The sequence below is a fragment of the Amblyomma maculatum genome, chromosome 10, assembly GCF_055883805.1.
Source record: "Amblyomma maculatum isolate TAMU_Amacu chromosome 10, ASM5588380v1, whole genome shotgun sequence".
Classification (NCBI taxonomy): Eukaryota; Metazoa; Arthropoda; class Arachnida; order Ixodida; family Ixodidae; genus Amblyomma; species Amblyomma maculatum.
Window position 1 is genome coordinate 35,958,316 of NC_139353.1, and position 20,488 is coordinate 35,978,803.

The 20,488-nt window shown below is 47.8% G+C and overlaps 2 protein-coding genes across 2 annotated transcripts; one reads left to right on the forward strand and one right to left on the reverse strand.

The window, feature by feature from the left end:
* The first annotated feature begins 1,845 nt into the window (after positions 1 to 1,845).
* On the forward strand, positions 1,846 to 8,665 carry LOC146176160 (lactosylceramide 4-alpha-galactosyltransferase-like). The gene is made up of 2 exons (XM_084581267.1): positions 1,846 to 2,159; positions 7,819 to 8,665. Exons 1-2 carry the CDS (start codon positions 1,846 to 1,848, stop codon positions 8,663 to 8,665), a joined length of 1,161 nt encoding a protein of 386 aa, XP_084437393.1.
* Positions 8,666 to 12,923: 4,258 nt separating this feature from the next.
* On the reverse strand, positions 12,924 to 13,592 carry LOC146176161 (organic anion transporter 3-like). The gene has a single exon (XM_084581268.1). It carries the CDS (start codon positions 13,590 to 13,592, stop codon positions 12,924 to 12,926), a length of 669 nt encoding a protein of 222 aa, XP_084437394.1.
* Between the last annotated feature and the right edge of the window lie 6,896 nt (positions 13,593 to 20,488).

The following is a 20,488-nucleotide window of genomic DNA, read 5'->3' on the forward strand; positions in this document are numbered from 1 at the left end:
TCCACTTCACTTTCTGCCATTAAAGTGGTATCATCCGCATATCTAAGGTTGTTGATACGTTTTCCAGCAATCTTCACTCCAGCTGAAGACTCGTCCAGACCGGCCTTTCTCATGATGCACTCTGCATATAGGTTAAATAGGCAGGGCGACAGTATGCAGCCTTGCCTCACCCCTTTCTCAATCGGAAACCAATCAGTAAGACCATGCCCAGTTCTGACTGTGGCCTCTTGCCCTTCATAAAGGTTCCTGAGGAGACAGATGAGGTGAATTGGAACTCCCATCTCTTGGAGAGCTTGCCACAATCTGCTGTGATCTACGCAGTCAAACGCTTTCGCATAATCAATAAAGCAATGGTATTGTGACTGGCCATAGGGTTTTCTTGGCAGGAAATACTGGAGTGGGTTGCCATTACCTTCTCCAGTGAATCACATTTTGTCAGAACTCTCTGCCGTGACCTGTCTATCTTGGGTGGCCCTACACAGCAGAGCAATGATGTGCAAAAGCCCCTCCCCTCTATAATGCTTCTTGTAAGCCCTGAGGGTACAAATAAATAAATAAATAAATAAATAAATAAATAAATAAATAAATAAATAAATAAATAAATAAATAAATAAATAAATAAATAAATAAATAAATAAATAAATAAATAAATAAATATCTGTGGTTAATGGAGTTACACAGCATTACGGAATGGATAGTAGCGAGGAGCTAGATGTAGTAACGAAATACGTCTACTTACGACGGATTGTGGCTGCAGATCCAGGTCACGAAACGTACGTAAATAACTAGAATCAGAATGGGATGAGTACTTTTGGAAAGTACCATCGGATCATGAATGACAGATAACCAGCAGTGGCGTAAATACGTGAACTCGTAGGTTACTATGGCGTCATTTTAATTAATAAAATTTATTTAGTCGTGTTTTTTCTACGTAAATCAGATGGCATAAGTTATATGAGAACGTCGTTAACTTTTATTGCAAGGAAGATGAGCTAAAACTTCTTTATACACTATAATAACTGCAGGTACACGCTAATGCTCCGCAAACATAATGTGGCTTTATTTTTTTTATTTTTGTTTGTTGCTAATTCTAGCCCTACATACGAAGATCGGCGCTGCAAATATTTCAGAATGAAAACACCTCGTTAAAGGGGTGTTCAAAACAGCGTCCAATGCGTTCCAGATTCTGATGATATTAAACGAAGCGGGAGACAACATTGCCATTTCCAGAAAACGTTGGAGAGGGGGAAATAAAGAGAGAGAAAGGGCCTACGGCGAATCATTACACGGCGTCGGTGAAATCTGAGCTCTGGTTGGACGGTGTTGCAACCGCGTCTCAAGTGTCCGACAAATGAACGCGCGCAGCAGGGAGGACGCCGACGCGTCGGAAACATTTTTTGGGTGCTTTTAGTTCCGAACCGCCCAACCTTATGGCGTCTCCACAATACATGGTTGCCACAACTGCCGCCTGCTAAACCTGATAGTGAATAGGGTCTATACCTTCGTCAGTAGGTATGTCCACTCGTGCATCGGTTGTCAGTGTCGCAAGCCTCCTTCCCCTTATCCGCCGGCTCCACTGCAGCATCTGCCGTGCCAAGATCGACCATGGTTGCACCGGCATCGATTTGTATGGACGTCTGCCGTACACACCTGCAGGAAACCTTTGGATCGTCGTGGCCGTCGATCGCCTTACTCGCTACGCGGAAACAGCAGAACTGCAGGATGCCACCGCACCCAATATCGCGTTCTTCTTCACCGCTTTATTCAGCGGCACAAGGCCCTCCCGCGACCTTCTAAGTGATGTAGAAAAATCTTTCTTATCTCAGGTTATTAAAACGCTCCTACATGAATGTCAAACCATCCACCGGACAACCAGCGCTTTACCACCCTCAAAACAACGGCCTCAAAGAGCGGTTCAATCGCACACTGGGTGACCTGTTTCTCGAGTACTCCAATCACTCCGATCGGGACAAGATTACATCTCAGAGTATACCTCGCTTTCAGAAGCTGACAGACACGCTGAAGAATGGCGTCAGCTGGCTCGCTCCTTACTTCGGAAGAGCAAGCCCAGAAGAAAGCGCACAGCGGCAGCAGTCACTCTGCCCACAAGTTCTTTCCTGGTGCTCACGTATGGCTCTGGGTCCCATCGACACCACCGGGTCTGTCCAACAAGTTTATCGCCAAGTACCACGCACCCTATCTTGTGCTGCAACAGACTTCTCCTGTGAATTAATTAGTTGAACCTCTAGCCGCTTCCACCAACCTTAACCACCGTGAGCGTGATATCGTTCACGTCGACCGTTTCAAGCACTAGTAGTTACGATCCCGCTATCCTTTCGTCTCATTGAGTCGCCAGGATGGCTCCTCTTTTCTATAGGGACCAGATTGCAAAGAAGTTGTGATTATGCGGACAGATGGCTGAGAGAGAGAGAGAGATAGAAAGAGGGAGTGTTTTGCGAACTAGCTGTCGCTAGCTAGCGCCGAAGAAGAAGAAGAAGAAGAAGAAGAAGAAGAAGAAGAAGAAGAAGAAGAAGAAGAAGAAGAAGAAGAAGAAGAAGAAGAAGAAAGACAAGAAGAACTAGCTGTCTACAAGCTGAAACACCACCGCTTCGGTCCCGCCCGCTGCCAGTGCCTGAACGCCCGCCTAACACAATGTTTGGTTCTCATGAAAACGCTGCGAAGATTGCCTCCATCGGCGGGATCATAGCAGCGGTTGGTACGCTCATGTGGATTTTAACTTACGCGCCTGTGTGGAAGGGACAATATGGTGAGTGCACGGTTATTCGCACATTTGAGCTAAACAAACTGTTGCGGCGCCCTCATGTTGCTGAGATCTGGTGATGGGTGGACAGGCACCTTGTCTACGATAGTTCTATTATCGTATGAGTCATGTGCCCGTTGATCTGTATACTGAAGATCGGTAAACGTGAAAACCAATGCCGGACAGCAGCAATATAGTTATATTATGCCCATTGGACTTTTAACCTTCAACCTTTTTTTTTTTAAGTAATTGGCGTCGTCATACGCATAGCGGGTAGCATTATGAATCAGCACCGTGACCATCCCTTAAAGATGTTTCAAGTGCTTAGTATTTGGGCACTAAGAAGCAGATGCGGCGTATTAGACTCTAAAGCCATTCATAGACTCCCCTTTTTCATGCCTGGTGGACTCCTAGTGTGGGTATGGTGGAAATATTCATGTTAATATTGGACGTGCACCTATATTCAACTGTGTTTGCCCAATCACAATGTTAGAACTTTTGAGAGCAGCATGTTCTGAATGCGCTTTATTATTTCTGGGTCTGTAGCCAATAGCTGCAGTGCCTACTGTTCTTGAAATTGTGACTTTCTTATAGCTTAACGTGCGGCGAAAAATTGCGCCACCTTGAAGAAAATCTAACGAAACCTTGGATTACTTGGAATATGCCAGTGCAGTGAACTAAGCCGAGGGTGGCTTACCATGTTCATCTCTGCCAGATCTCAAGAATGTCATAGGTCGAAATAGAGCTGTGAGCATCCGGCCACTCGTTTCAGACATTCAAGTGTAATAATCGACACTCTCGGAGAATCGGTGCTACTCTTCGGTTTCTAGAATTGAGCCGTAAGTCAACTATCTCCATCTGTACAGTGAAATAGTTATCTAATCTATGCCTTGATTCCGTGCCCAATGATGCGGGATCGAATCCCGGCCGCGGCGGCCGCTTTTCAAAGGAGGCGGCGCCCGTGTGCTGTGCGATGTAAGTGCACGTTAGCGAACCGCAGGGGGTCGAAATTTCTGGTGCCCTCCACTGCGGCGTCTCTCACAGCCTTAGTAGCTTTGGGACGTTAAACCTCACAAGCCAAACCTATGCATTGAACCAAATGAATCAAAAGGATCACAGGAGTGATGAAAAAGAGGATCCATATCTATAGAACACGGAGTAAGATAGACAAGAGCACCGACTCCGCCCTTGGGAAGGGCGAAATTTTGCTACACCGGAGAAAGCTTGGTGGCGAATTCGATAGATGGCGCTAAGATTTATCACCGATGCGGTTGAAGCGGGCCGCCATCGCGTCATCGCTCCGGCGCTTTCATCCTTACGCCGCGTCCGTCGTCTGCTTCCTGTCGCTGCACTTGTGTATCGTCTCAATCACCTCGGGAATATATCCCTCGAAATAGCGCTGTCTGTATCTTCGAGCTGCACAGAGGTGTCGTCTGTTGCTTGCCTCATCTCTGGCATATATATCTCTTTCAGTCGCGTTGCGCTCATAAGCTGACCTGCCGCGTCCCGCTGCCCTATGCAGACAGCTCGTTTCTCGTCTCTGTGTTTTCTCTTGCATCCTGTAGATGGAAGTGTTATATTACAATTAGAAAAACGGTACGCGATGTCAAGTTCAGTGTCCGGCGCCTGCACACAGGCGAACTCTCGACAGTGCATATTCTGTATTTCGCTGCCTCCATATCGCATTAAATGATTCTAGGCTTGTTATACGTGGGCGGCGCCGGCGTTCACGACGGTTACGCGGCTAACTGCTTCTATCGCGAACCAAGCTTGGATTGCTTCTGTGACACGCCGGCTCCCGAGTGCGAAAAGCGTACGACTGAGCTTACCCGCTTCAAAAACTTACTTTTTACGCTTGATAACTTTTTATGTCTAGAGTACCGTCCATCGGTGTTTTTATTTAGCCTTTGAGTGCGTCCGAAGGCGCGACAGCAACGCGCAGCCCATTGCTGCTGTTGCAGCAGCATTTGCGCGGAGTGTTGTTGAGCTGAACGTCCAAAAATGAGTGGCCTCAGCTGCGCCATTAAAGTAGACGAAACGTTCGCAGCACTGGCAACAGCGGTGGCGGTGGTGGTGGAAACGTTTGTTGATTAATCAAAGTTTAGGAACCGCAGAGTGGTCTCGCTACATGGTCGGCGTCCCTAGTCCGCAACACCGCATGACGAGGCCCCGTCTCGCGGCCGTTTCATCAGAGCCCGTTCAGACTCCAGCGAAGAGCACTTGAGGACAGTCTCTCATGCCTCTCGGGAAGGTATAGGGGAAGCGGGGAGATAAAGATTTCGAGTACATGCCCACACCATGTGGAAGGTAGCACAGATCTCCCCACAGTGTGGGCATCGCCCATCCGTGTTTGGATTGTAATGTTTTACGATTGCAGGACAGAGTATAGCGCCTGTTTGAAGGCGCCTTAAAGTTCATTCCTCCGCCTTACTCAGTCCCTTTGCAGGAGCCGGGAAAAGATGGTGGTTGTCGCTAAAATGCTTTATGATTTCTTTGAACCGCACAAGCGGCTAATTTGTCTCCGAGCAAGAAGAGCTTTGATCAGCAGTCTGTTTAGTAAGCTCTCGGGCGGCCGCGTCAGCTTTTTCGTTACTTCGTAAGCCCTGGAGGCCAGGAGCCCAAATGATTTTCTTCGACGTCAGAGCTGTGGAAGTTCGCCTTGGACTGGCTAAGGGGAGATCTCCCCTGACAAGTAATGATCGCACGGTTTTCGGGAGTCTGTTATGATTATCCTTGAACTTGGGTCAGCGGCAGCAAACTCTATCGCTACTTCCTCGGCTCGCGCTGAATTTTTTGCTCGGAAGGAGAGCCCACCAAAGTGTTTTTCCTGATGAACAGCAGCGGCCGTGTAAAATACCGTTGGCGACAGCCCTGCAGCTACGTCTACGTAGTATACACCGGTTCGGGAGACAAATCTATTTGTTTGTACTTGCGTCGTTTTACAGCCTGAAGCCAATTGAAACCACCATTTAGTATAATTGCATAATGAAACATTACGCAAAAAAAAAAAAAACCCATAGGGTACAGGTACAAGCTAAAAATTCACAGTTCTATCTTCTATGTGGTGCAGAACTGCGCGAAAAGGAAGACAACACTGCGTGTATTTATGAGTGCATTCCACCTTTGTTGCCTCGGTGTAGTTTTCATTTTTTGCCTAATGTTTTCATGCGTTTAATGCAATATTAAAGCGGTATTCAAACACTACCGATGTCATTAAAATAATGCGTCTGTGATGTAGCACCGTTGGTTCCACAAGCAACGAACATCGCTACAATGCAGCGAAAACTCGCACTCTGTAAGTGGCGCATAAGCAGCGCAATGGATGTTTTAGCAGACTTACGCATGCCGAAACAGTGCTCACATAGAGATGTGCACTAATTTCCAACCTGTGTGAGTGCACTACGGGAGGTCCGTTTGATAGCTCAGGCCAAAATTTTCTAGTCCAAGAAGCAGCGACTAATTCAGCAGAACATGCCAGCTCGCCAATGGTTATATGTAGAGTCTTATCACAATGTAAGACGCATGAAACATAAAATTTGCACCATAAATAAAAGATTTTAAAGACATACTATCATTACGGTTTTCTCTAATGTTCACCCGCGCAAGTGATAGCGAAATCCGCGTTTTGCGCTGGCCGCCATCGCGTGCTATTTCGCTCTTGAAAATGGACGACTCCGGCTTTTCACTCTCGAGCTGGCTGTGGCCCGTAGAGCAGCCCGGGCGAAGTATGTACAAATAAATTTAGCTACAAGATCCACAACGGTATACACGGACGCGGCTCCGTATACAGGAAGCTCACATAATAGCGCAGTGGCGGTAGCTATTGATTCCAACCTAAAGGAACTATAGCTAGCGCCTCAGTCAGGGAATGCACGGTAACCGAAGGGGAGGAGCTGGCCGTTGCTCTTGCGGTGGTAGCCGGGTATCAAAGCAACACGTCCCTTACCATTCGATTCGAGAGAAGCGTGCCGTAACTACATGAACGGCCGCATAGGTCGCGCCGCGCTCAGGCTCCTCCAGAGCGCGACCCCATCAAAAGTCAAACACAACATCTACTGGGTGCCAGGACACATCGACATAGCGGGGAACGAACGCGCCGATCAGGTAGCTCGAGGGTACACGAGCCGAGCTTCCTCCCAATCGGACGATCTACCCGAGCGAGTCGGCCCTATATGTACTCAGACATTCTGAACTACTATACGGGGGTACGGATCCGCTATCCGCCGCCTCATCGGGATCTAAAACAACAAGAGACAGTGTACTGGCGAAGACTGCAGACAGGAACATTCCCTAACCTGCATATCCTAAGCAAAATTTGCCCGTCACAATATCGGGACACCTGCCCATGGTGTGGTAGCAAGCCTTCGTTATACCAAATCACGTGGCAATGTAGGAATAACGATAGCTTTCGTAAAGACCCGAGTGCGGAACAGTGGGAGAGCCGGCTCTCCAGCGGCGATTTGGATTGCCAACTAGGTCTAATCCAGCACTCCCAGCGAGCAGCGAAGCTTAGCGGAGCCCTGGAATAGGGGCACCGACCCTGAGAAGACGGAAGATGGACCTCTTCTGCTACTAGCACAAGACCTTCCTAGAGAAACTAACGTATTTCCTATCCTATCCTATTCTATCCTATCGAGCTGGCGTTTGTTAGGGACCGCCGCTCCAGAAGTCCCGCATAACCTAATTGGTTGAAGCTCGGTGATGCCTGTCTGACTGCGGTAGCGCAGCGTATTTTTCAGCTCAGAGTAAAATGTTAGAGAAAAATATGTTCGCGTGCCGCCTATAGTAAAAAAGCTTTCGCCAAGTAGAGTCATGTTTGAAGTAAGGGTGTGTGTCCTTGAGAGGCTATCACTTTGTGAAAGCATACATCTCAGTGAATGATTGGTACACTGTGTACAGAGGAAGAGTGTCTAATATTATTTGCTGTGCTTACGGGTCAAAAACTTTTAAACTAAATCGCTATTGCACGTTATCTTCATTTTCTTAGGTTGGCGCCGACCATCACTGACACGAATACAAGACGCAAAAAGCTGCAGATGTCTATGCAATGTGAGCAGCCAGCAGGAACAAGAGATGCCAAGCGGACAAACACTACCAAAGATCTGGTTTGTTGAAAGCTCCCTGCGGAACGAGACATGCCTCAACGAACGGGAGGCGTGTTCGGTGGAATCGGCCGCCCTGCGGAACCCAACACTCACCGTGAATCTATTGATAACTGGTTCAATGGCCAACAATTGTTCAACAATACGCACGCTCTCTACACTGCCAAACTTCCGAGCAACAATCATCGATGTGCGGTCAGAATTTCAGGGCACTCCTTTGGAGCCTTGGTATAAGGCCGGCACGTGGAAGACAGCGAAAAACAAGGTAGCGGACATGAGCGATGCTCTACGTTGGCTCATTCTCTGGAAACGCGGAGGCATATACCTCGACCTTGATGTTATAGTGCTTAAACCCCTTAAAGACCTGAAGAATGGCGGCGCCTTCGAGCCTTCCGGATTCCCTGGCACAGCGGCCATGTTCTTCGAGAAGCAGCACCCTTTCCTAGGTGCAGTGCACGAGGCATGCATTCGCGAATACAACAACACAACCTGGGGAAGCTGCGGTCCGACGGTGTTCAATAATGTCTACAAACGATGGACCACCGGGCCTTCATCGCCCGTGCGCATATTGCCGACAGAGTCGTTTTACGTCATCAATTACGGTTACTGGCAGATGTTCTTCAGTACAAAACATACGGCTGAAGTTTTGCATGCCGTGCGCAATAGCTTCGGCGTTCACGTCTGGAACAAGTTGAGCAGAAAGGGTTCAGTACAAGTTGGGTCTGGTACTGCTTATGACATCCTCGCAAGATTCAACTGTCCGCTGATTTACGAGAGCATGGTATCCAGAAAGGTGGTCTGAAATATTAACGCAAGCGTCGCTGGAGGTTGGGAAGAGTGGGCCACGCTTTTGGAACTGCTAACAGAGATTAATCTATATGATCACATGCACCGTGCCAAGCAGGGGCCCTGGGATAAACCAGTGAACCATTCCATGTGTGAACTACCTGTGAGGTCCTTCGGTCGCTCATCCATACCACTGACCGCCAGTAATGACTGCTTTCCACTCTACAGGTAAACGCATGCGTTAGTGCGCAGCTCCTCCTGTGTGATTTGTACAAACAACTTCGATATCGGAAAGTTCTCGGGGAAGCATTCCCAGTATAGGAAGAGACGGTGGTAACGATGTGGTAGTGTCATCTATGCCCTTTGATAGCTTTTGCGTTTGCAATAAAACTCAATTATGATTAATTGTGCTATATGTTTCAAGAAAACGCGGAAACTAAGAATAATAAAGAAGAATTAGAGGCGCGCACATGCTGAGCAATTATTCTCTCATTAGAAATCTACTCCACCTTGGGGGATTCCCCTAAATATATGACAACACCATTCCCACTTCGAGTTATAGATCAATTCGCTCTCGCCCTACCATCTGATGTGCTAGCCGTCCTGGTTAGGAGGAGGAGGAGGAAAAACTTTACGAAGCATTTTAGGCACATAGGTCTCCTGGGTCTCCGCACGACCCCACTCGCGATCTAAACGTTCATGTGATGTTGGTCCATGACGTATGTATGCGGCCCGACTGACGACCATCTTCTGCCTGGCCGGGTCCGCTGACTGCAGTGAGGTCTCTCAGTCCTGCGTTTTGAAAGTCCTGCATTGCGTTTTGTGAACCTCTCGTCTGTCTACTAGTGTTAGTTTGTATTCCTCTATATCGTCTCTTGCTGTGTATTGGTCTGAACCGGCGAAAGCTGGGCACCAAACGTACGGAAACACCCTTCTGTCACTACACGTAGTTGACTTCCGACTGATCTTGCCACGCAAGTCGACGGCACCTCCTTTGAGACCGGAAGAGCTACCCCCCCCCCCCCCCCCCCCTCAAAGTGTGTCTGGGAGTGTGTGCACCATTAGGGGCGCATCGTTAACGACTAATAATTATTAACGGATCACAACACCCCTCCTAATTTTATACTAATCTCATTATGGTGGAATCCGTGAGAGGGCGCACACGCAGTGACTATTGACCCGAATGTTGTCTGCGCGAAGGAGTGAACGCTGGCTCAAAGTGCTTGGCTCACACGTGATAATACTGTCACCTGGAGGTGGCAATGCCGCCGGTGACAAGCGAGCAGACAGGTGCAGCAATGAAATGAACTGTTCGGTTGACTATCCCTCACAAAAGAACTTGTACTCACATGCTTTTGTCATGGTAAGGCAGTGGGGACTGTCAACGCTCCATATCGTATTAAAAAAAAAATTACAGGACTGCGCTTAAGCCTGCTAAAGCGGAAATGGCGGAAGCAGCTTTACAAGACTCTTTCGACTAACTGCATCGTCATTGTCATCGTTACTGTCGTCATCATAACCTGGTATCATCATCATCATCATCATCCACCTGGTAAAAAAAAAGGAAACCTCAGTACCAATCCAATTAAAGAAAACCATCTCTTGGTATGTACTCCATGCACAAGAGCTACATCACTCAGGAGCGGTTCTATGACAACTCCCTGGGGAGCGCCCTGCTTTTTGAGGCCCGTGCGGAGGTGCTGCGCACGAAGAAATGGCATGCGCGGATCGAGGACAAGAACAACGCGGATGTCTTGTGTGCGGTGTGCGGGCGGGAGTCAGAGACGATCGAACATATTGTGTTGACTTGCCAAGTGCTCATGCCATGTCAGCCTAGCGGGTAAACTTTGACGCAAGTGCTGGGGTTTACGTCTGGACAGCCGCAAGGAGACGCTGCGGTGGTCAGTGATGCGACACAGCGGGATGAGACGGCTGTGGCTGTGGAGGCAATCAAACGACGCCTTGAGAACTGGATAAGGCATACTAGATAAATAGTGTTGGTGGCGTTGCGCCAGGGCGGGACAGACAACTGGATAAGACATATACTAGATAAATAGTGTTGGTGGCGTTGCGCCAGGGCGGGACAGACCTAGTAACGTTGGGACAGACTCCGTCCCAGTAGGGAATTGACTTGGCTAGGACCTGTCTGGTCCACCTGGTAAAAAGGGAAGCCTCAGTACCAATCCAATCCAATCCAATCCAAAGCTACCGTTACTACCATCGTTATCAACTAAATGCACCTTCATTGATATCGCTCATCATTATCACTCTACAGCGTCATTACCATCGTTCTATTATCATTATGCCTGACTCAATCATCATTTGTCATCGCTACTATCATTCTCACAGTAGACAAGGCGAATTACTGTTTCCGGTGGGCAGATGAGGTTAAGAAGTTTGCAGGGGTCAAGTGGATGCAGCTAGCACAGAACCGGGTTAACTGGAGAAATATGGGAAATGCCTTTGTCTTGCAGTGGATATATTAGATTGGATTGGTACTGAGGCTTCCAATTTTACCAGGTGGACCAGAAATGTCCTAGCAAAGTCAATTCCCTACTGTGACAGAGTCTGTCCCGCTATGGCGCAACGATCTAGTATGCCTTATCCAGTTCTCAAGGCGTCGTTTGGTTACCTCCACAGCCACAGCCCTCTCAGGTTGCTGCTGCTGCTTCTGATGATTGTTTCCGACGAGCTGGGCATGCAGTAACGGTATGCGCGCCCGGCTGGGGTTTTAGATCTCTTGGGGGGTCTGAGCACTGATAAGCACTGATAAGCACTGATTCCGTACTTGTCTCTCTATAAATATGAAAACCTGTCTTACTTGCATTTGACTGCCATCCTCAACTGTAATGACAGCCTAAATATGGTTCCTTGATTAATTCACGCTCTCAGTAACCATGCAGCTGGAATTCGTTAGGAATGTGTATTTATCCCAGTCATATCACTCCATTTTGTGGGTTGCCAAAGCCGCCTAAACAATGATTAAGGGGCAGAAAACTTTTACAGCCCAGGCGTATGGGCATGCACCCGGAGCATAAAAGCAACTTTTTTATAAGCTTATATACAAAGCTAATTTTAAGAGGAATAATTCCGCGCATTCGCGACTATTCAGGTATTCCTAACACACAGTCTGAGAACCAACCGCGTAACAAAGTGAATGCAAATCTAAGCCCAATTTGAAGTATATTGCATACAGACATTGACATTGCTGTCAGTAGTCATAGCTTCAACTTAAACGAAACAATGCTCTTGGACCTTAAAAAGCTGTCTCTGGAACTCCCGTAGTAGGAGCGACGTTCCGGGTGGCTGATGGTGGTTATGGTATCCCGACTGTCTTGGTGTTCAAGCGTCCGCTTCATGTGATCTATGATTTGTTTCCTGAAGCGGGATGGGCTACCGACAGCGAACTTTGCACACTCAGCCGTGGTGTTCTGAGGCAGTGGTCGCAGTACGAAAGGCGAGGCGAACGTAAGACACGCAGATAAAGCAAAGGCCGCGTCGTCGCGCCCGGCATTCCGCAATGGTATGCAGACAAACGAAGACATGGTGCCCAGAGAGCCACATGCGTAGATACAGCCTGTAGCTATGCCGCGAATGGCCGTCGGGAAGAGCTCCAGGCAGTAGGTCACGTACACAGTATATCCGACTAGGGTTAGCGCCTTATCACCTACGGTGAGGCCTCGTCCCAAGATCTGCGCCTCGAATGAAACGGTAAGGCTCAAAAGGCACTGCAGCATGAAGAGAATCGCGAAACAGGCGCTGATGAAGTGCAGCATCGTAAGTCTCGTGATTACGAACAACATAGCCACGAATCTCAGCACGTCGACGACAACGGAGATCCACTGCAATACGGGAAGACTCTGTCGAGGCACCGGAGACAGTATCACCACTTGCAAAGCAAAGTGCGCGGAGAAAGAGCATAATGATGCGACCATAGCATGCTTTCGAATGTACGCTCCCTGTAATACCTTGGGATGAGAGGTACAGGAGCCTTGAAAGCATGCGTGGGGTGCCTTTGCCTTCAGTTTCTACGAGAGACACGCCGTGTTCTGCAATGGGAACTGGTTGACATGGGCAGCAGCGAGCATGGCGTCTTCTGCCTCCTGGAAGCGTGCCTTCGCCACGAGCCACCGTGGCGATTCGATCACCAGGCAGGATGTCGGAGCAGTGAAGTACGTGGGGGCCAAAAATATCGCTTGCTTTAGCGCCCAGCGGATATTGAACTGCTTCATTATGGCGAACCACAGGTCAGAAGCGAGGGACTGCCCCAGCGATCACGACGTGCAGAGGCCTGTTCTCGTGAGTCGTACGACCCCGAAGAGGAGGATGCTGGTGATGATGTTCGTAGCAGACGCGCTTCCAGAAGTGAAGAGGTTCATCACAGCGTGTGCGGCGTAGGTGTTCGCTAGGCAGAGGGATAAGGTTGACGTCATAATGACTGCAACGGATGCAAGAAGGACGGGCTTACGTACCATAGCGTCCGCAGCATAGCCAGCTGCGACACCAAAAACCGCCATAGCAACGGCTTGTGCTATGGCGAGGAAAATGCGCAGTAGCCGCCGATCGCAGACGAGGTCCCACTGGCTTACCATAGACGTAACCATATGTGCCTCGCTGTAGTCCCACGCCGAACACGGGATGGTCCTCGTGTCGTTAGGGTCGTCGGGGTGGGCGTACTGGCGACACCGACTGTATCGTCCGTTGGTGTCCAGAGGAATGGCTACTCTCCTCCATTCAAGCCTGGATAAATTTGCATATGGTGGTTGCTTGCACCAGTGGTCTACGTCTGGCGCTGTTAGCGTGATGGCGTAGCTGTGGCAGCCGAAGAGGGCTGTTGTGAGGGTACAGAGTAGCAGCATGCGTCTCTGAAAGGCGCCATGCCCGAAGCCGTCGTAGCAGTCGAATTCTTTGCTGGATAAATTGACCTCGCGCCTCCCAGCCATTGAGGGAAGACCATCGTTTTCTTGTTCCGCTGGCAAGCCTCTGGACATGCGAATTCGTTAGGACAAGCTCTCAGACAGGAGCTTCTTCTTCCTCTTCTTCTCGCCTTTGTACATATGGTACATACCCACCGCGGGAGATTGGCCAGGGTTCTGTGCATTTGCAAGAATTGATTGCATGTTCCAACTTAGGCTATGATATATAACTTATTAATTAGAAATTAGTGTTGCTAAAAGAATTTGAAAAAAAAATGAGCTGGTAGGGATAGTAATAAAAAAGAAGACAATTAAAAAAGCAAATAAAACTTGTAAGTATACTCAAGACAGAGAAGCGCTAACAAACAAATCGCCCGGTCGCAATATTGTCATGCCTGGTTCAGTACGTCAGGCGCGGTTGCGTACGTCTGAGTAGGAGAGCGACAGCGGACTTCAGTAGAAGCCCAAAAGCGTAGCATCCGCTTGCCAGACCCTTCAGGTTTTTTCAGGCGAGCCCGCGCGCATGCCGCGCTCTCGTGTTTCCTGAACAATGACGACGACAAATGGACGGTGTCAATATTATAGCAATGGAGTAAACCACATACCCGTTTTAGGCATTGCCCTCTGACGGTTGCACCAAAGGAGAGGAGGACTGGAATTGTAAACGGCAGACCTGCGCGAGCAAGAGGAATTGTTGCTTTTGTTGTTGTTGGTGTTGGTCTCTTGAAGAGTGGCACGTACCCACTATAGGGGATTATCCAAGGTGTAATGTTGTACACAACCTCGATTACAGGGGCGAGCTTGGCGCAAAAAGAGAATGATAAACAATTATTCTTCATATCTCTTCTTCTTCGTATTCTTGGTCTCTTGAAGCTTGTTCACCTTCGACGGACGGGTTTCTTTCATCTTATGGCATCAGCCATCAGTTTGGGCTCGAGAAGCGCACATATCTTCTCCCCACAAATACTTAACGAAGGCGTGGGAAGTTACATAGCGCCGACTGCAAACACGCTCCCTTCTAAATCCAGTGCGGCTTGCCCTCATGTACCCTGACCAGTACAACCCAAACAGCAGTAAAGGCAGTGAAAGAGCCAGGTACGACCCCATTCCTTGCAACTGCATAAATGATCCGATCATGGCGCAATTAATACAGCTCTTTTCTCCCGAGCGGTGGGAAGCCATGCTGATCAGCGCGGACCCGAAGATTCAAGTATGCGCCATTGGGCGAGCCAATGAAGTCACCGCTAGTTATGGGCTAGCTGCCATCTATATAGTACATCTCTCCTTCAACCTGTTCTGAATGACGAAATAATTGTTTTACAATCCAATACAACCAGCTTCGAGCCTGCAAGTGCACTTCTTTTCCTCCATGGTATATCAGCCACCACGCGTGATTCCGTTCCCTCAAACGCTCCTCTATTTTTAATAGAGGAGCCTTAGTAGGGTCCTCTGAGCAGCGTCACCTGGCGACAGTTAGCAGAAATATTGTAAAAATGAATAATAGCGGGTTTAAAGCATGCTCAACTCGCTGCTTTGGTGGCGCAATAGATTGACACTACTTACCTCAACTCTAAGCGCGTAGAACAGATGTTCGAATCCTGTAATACCAACGTTCTCTTTTTTTATTCGTTTTGTTTTTAAGGAAACATTACAAAAAACTACCAAGCTCATTCCTGGGGAGTGTTCCCCTTTAGGTTACAATAAGTAGTTTTTTTATTTCTTATTAGCAGCAAAATCAGCTCTGAACAGAGCCACGAGGTGATGGAATGACAATGGTGACAATAATCAATTAACCTTCACCGTATTGATTTCCTGCCTTCAGTGAGTGTATGTTACCTTTAGGTTGCGTTCAGAGACACCTTTTGGTAACTATCACCATTTAACCCACTGAGAGGCATTCAGTGAGGAGAAAGAAGTTGCGGGACCCAACCGTTGAGGAGACGGAATTACGCAGCCACCACGGCCGCATATGGGCCCTAAAACCCAAAGAAACTGAAATTATTGAAACAATGAAGAGCAGATAAACTCGCTGGAAATACGCTTGTGCGTTTATTATCGTGAATCCCGCTTGCATTTAAGTGTTTTTTTAATCGTATACGGCTACGTGTAAAGCGTCGCGAGAAGAAAGGACGACTTGTAGACAAAATTATTCGTCGCCCCATCGATTCGCCGAAAACAGGATATACGTATAGATCGACGAAGTTTTATCTGCAGCTTTTCGATGTCAAGGACGTTTCGTGTAATTTGCTAATGCTTCGCAAAAAAGAGCGCGTAGCAAGATTCATAACGAAGATACGTTAGACGTAACTTTAGATTTGAATCTTAGGCATTTTGTTAATAATAAAGTTTACATGAGTTACGCCGCAGAAAAACTAAGAGGCTTTTTTTATTGAAGATGAAATACAATGTATTTATGCGCAATGTAATTGGATCGAAAGTCAAGGTTAGTACCGGGTCTATCACAAATATAATCAACATACCAAAATTCAATGTATCAGCATATCAAAATTCGGTTTGTAAATTAATTTGGATATGTCAGAACATAGTAAAGTTTGTACACAATTAAATGCTTTTAAAAGCTCATCAAAAACGCTTTCAAAATTGAATAATGATGGTTTTCAGTTTTACATTATTTAGAATGCCATTTAAAATTAAAGCAGCGTTGAAAAACATACCCCTGGGTTTGCGGCACAGTGGTATATTAAAATTAATTTCCATTTGCAGCTGCAGTGTCTCTTTTAGGAGTTATAAAATTAATCAGCGCCCTACGGTGTCCTTACGCTATACAAGGAGAATGGAGTCTTTCTTATAAAGCGGGCTTAGAGTAGTCGTTTGAGTGCTCGTCTGGAGATCGGAAGGCTGCTGGTATGATTCTTGGCGGCAAGGGATGCCGTGTCTGGCGTTTATTCCGATGGACAACCGAGGCGCGCCACCGTTGGCGCCGCGGGATGATGATGACGACGGTATCTACATGTGAAAGAAGATCCTTGGAAGGCTCACAATATTTTTGAATTTTATGTGTATTAAACGGAAGCAGTTATAGTACAAAGTCGTCTAAAAGAAGGTTTGCATCCTTAATGGGAAAAGATTGTAGCTTCAAAAGTCGTCAACATTTGCACTTCATCGCATAAGGTAGCAAATATATGCCGCAAATTAAGCTGGCAATTAAGGAAAAAACACGACTGTTTTTTCCTTAATAATTCACGATTTGTGCGGACACGATCTGCCTATACACTCTGATGACAAGCTCTGCCGCAGTCCCCATTACCGCCTCGGTCGCTTTGAGTGTCGTCCGGAACACTGCAAAACATCTTGTTAACGCGAGGTTCTCTGGCGCCAGCTTCACACTCGCACATTTCCCACTCCTGCCTTCTGCCACCTCCTCAGCTTGTCATTTCTGCTCGGCCATAGCACACCTTGACCATATAATGTGTGGCTGTGGTCGCCGCATCCCCCCCCCCCCCCCCCCTTCCCCCGAAAAAAACATCACTCAATATTCGCTCAGAGGAGCAGTGGGAGGCTGCCCCGCGCAGCCCAGCATCTGATCTTCAGTACCAGATTATGGAGTGGGCTCAGAAGGTAGCAGACGCCTATCCAGCGTTGACCCTCCCTCGTTCCCCCACTGCCTCTTTCTCCTATAGGATAAATAGTTGTTACTAACTCACTCCGCAATCGACGAAATCTCAGACCCGAATGCCGCGTACTCGCGCTAAGCTTACTCGTCGTAACATGGGCCGGCAGTTCGGCGCCAACGGCCAAGGTTATTCATGATGAGAAAGAGGAAAATACAAAGTGTATCTGCTTTTTTTTCCCTCTTGTGAACACGGTTAAGCTGCAGACAACCAGAAGCGCAGCTGTTCAGGCCGTTAGCTCATTGGGAGTCATGTTTTCACTTGGCCTCCGATCTGGCCAAAACAGATCGGGCGACCGTCCGCTGATCAGTTACGTCGGCGTCCAATCGTAGGTAGTGCTGGCATCGACGCCGGTGTAATGCGAAATATCAGTGCGTCGAAATCTGCATCAGCTGCATCAAGGCGATGCGGTCAAAAGATTGTGCAGAAACACACGCCATTGATAGAAGACAATACGACGGAGATTGACGGGCGATTGGAGAAGGCGGTGAAGAACTGAAACTGTGCTGTCTTGTGCTCACATGACTGGCTGCTGACGTTCCTCAGTTCAGGTTGCCTTTTGTATATGGTTAAGTTACAATATTGTCGCCGCTACTTGATATTATATACGTACTTGCCCCGGTGAGGCAGACAAGGGGCGCTGTGGACTCCTTTCCACAAATGCCGTGCCGATAGCCTCCAGTGCTGCCGGTATTTTAATCCAAAGGAACACTCAAATGATAAGGGTGCTATAATGTATACATCATGAAGGAATATATATTCCGCTCAAGAGTAACACTATCACCACGTCTTGCCGTCGGTTCTAGTCGCTCACGACACTGTTGATGTGGCAGGTGGTGGAACTCCACTCAGTCACCCTTGTCAGCAGTGTGTTAAAGCACGCTGCAGGGAACGAATGATGGAGGCTGAGCACCACCCACCGTGTTGCATAGGCCCAGGTTGGTTGGCCATTAAGACTGGTTGTATCCAGGGCGAAATGGGCCCTTTCATAGCCAAGCCAATGCGCCCAAGGCGGGCAGTGGCTTCTCGAACTCGACATTCGAGCCGCCTATGAATTGTTGACTCTGGTGGATTTGGATGTGCTTGTGGCCTATAGTCGTTCAAGCCAAGGACACATAGGCATAGCTAAAGCACTGTTGGTGTCTGCCCGATATAGCTGACAGGTTGTGCAGACGCTGAGGCAGGAGGTGGCATCTGCTGAGAGGCCCGCGTAATGCGTGTGATATATAAATATTGTATACACCGAAGATCTGAATTATATTGCGCGCTAGAACTAACAACTCTGCTTTTTTATGTCGCAAATTCTCGTGGAAAATACAGAACAGCAAAAATTACCAAGTGTTTAACTCCTCTTAAACAGATTTAAGACATCTGTTTGCCATAGTGTTGCATGCCTTTTTCCATCTTTTAGGAATGGGAGACTGGAATACTGAGGTTGAGGTCGTTGCTGGTTACAGGCGATGCTAGTCTTCCGGGTTCTCCCGGCCATAGACGATATGCGAAACTGATAGGTGGTATGGTAACACTGCGACCGCAGCTTCTGGTAGCTGTATTTCGAGATGTCGCGTTGTCGACATGTCGTCAGCTGTGCGTTTTTCTTGATATCGGCGAAACTGTCATAGATATCTGGACAAGAATTTTAACAGCCACGTTTCAGCGAGTGCCCTGTGTGTACTGCTGATATTTCGCCGACTGTAGATTCTTTACCGCCCGCCCCATCGAGTTGTATCACTGTAGGAAGAAGGAAAAGAAAATGCGAGGGCCTGCTACTGGATCAGTAGCTGAGCCACCTCTGCTGCCTCGTGCAGACAGAGGACAAAATAGAGAAGAAAGAAAGAAAGAAAGAAAGAAAGAGAAAGAAAGAAAGAAAGAAAGAGGAAGAAGTAGGACAGCGAAAGATGCGTATCACAACAGTCGTCTTCTGCCCTGCCCCGCAATGGTAGTGCAATGATTAAGGGCCATTCGACTGCTGGGCCCAAAGATGCGGGTTCGAATCCCGGTCCCGGGGACCATTAGTGGAAAAGCAAGGCCCCCGTGCGCTTCGCGATGTCGCTGCACGTTAAAGAACCACAGGTGGTAAAAGTTTACGCAGCCCTCCCCTACGGCGCCTCTCATAGTCCGAGTAGTTTTGGGACATTCAACCCCACGAACCAAATTAAACCAAACATTTATCATCATTTAATGAGCACCAGCATGTTTTCTACCGCGTCTTCTGCTTCGTTCGATGTTTCGCGCACGCATTTAGAAATTGGATAAATCTTCGCGCGTAATCATATAATGTGTATTCTCGAGTGAGCTATTTACGTTCTGGTAAGTAGTGAGCGGTTATTGTACGCTGCGTTGCACACGTGCTGGCCAGGACAACTTTTGTGGCACTTCATACTTTCGTGCGCTGGACCGCAGGCATTACAGTGCGATCGTTCGCGAACCTCGGTCAGCTTCGCTATGATAATATTCCTCTAAGTACATCTTGCGATACACATCGGCTTTTCACGGTCACAGTTTCAGAGACCGGCGAGTTTGTTGTGTTGGTTTGTGCTGCTTAGGTTGATTCTAGGACTAGGAGAATATTATTTACAATGTTGCAAGCAACGTCGCAGTTGTTTCTTTGATTTAATTTCTAGTTCGAATGTTGTAGCGACCTTCCCTACTCAGTATACCATAAAAAGCACGCTAGACAAATTTGCAAATGGCAGTTGCTGTTTGGGAGAACCCGTGTGTGCAGGTGCGAAGTCTACATGGTTTCGTCGCTCCCAACATTTAAATTGTTCACTACCAGGATTGTAAAAAGTGCGAGTGGCTTAGCTGCGTAGTATGCCGTCGCCGCTTGCCGCAACAATAAAAAAATGGGACGGCTTGAAACGTTTGTCATACTTTCAAACTCGCTTCTGTAGTCCAGTACGATACAACTATCTATTCATTTTTCAACGGACTTGAACCGAGTGAAAGCGATTGCAGAAACCGGGAAAAAATGAAACATCGCGCATCAGTGTCTTCGCATTGAAGACGTAGCGATGAATCCGCACGTGGTTATGAATGTAGTGAATAGATGACGACAAGACCGATCAAGAGTTGTGGCTGGAGTACACACTAAAGCGCATTGGCGCCGATTTGCCAGTCAGTTAATGAAAATGTTTCTCTGAGGCTGGACTGCAAGCTTGAGCAGCATCGGTGGGCGTCGGCGTAAGAAAAACGTTTGAGTGTGTTTACATCCTATCGGGCAAGTATATGCCGAAAAGTAAACATGCAATTTGACTCCTATTTCGGTTACAGATAAATAACATACTATGT

Coding starts and splice junctions, on each gene's coding strand:
- LOC146176160 (XM_084581267.1), top strand. CDS start 1,846: ATGAATGTCAAACCATCCACCGGACAACCAGCGCTTTACCACCCTCAA. Junction 2,160..7,818: donor GGTCCCATCGACACCACCGG/GTCTGTCCAACA, acceptor CAATGTGAGCAG/CCAGCAGGAACAAGAGATGC.
- LOC146176161 (XM_084581268.1), bottom strand. CDS start 13,592: ATGGCTGGGAGGCGCGAGGTCAATTTATCCAGCAAAGAATTCGACTGC.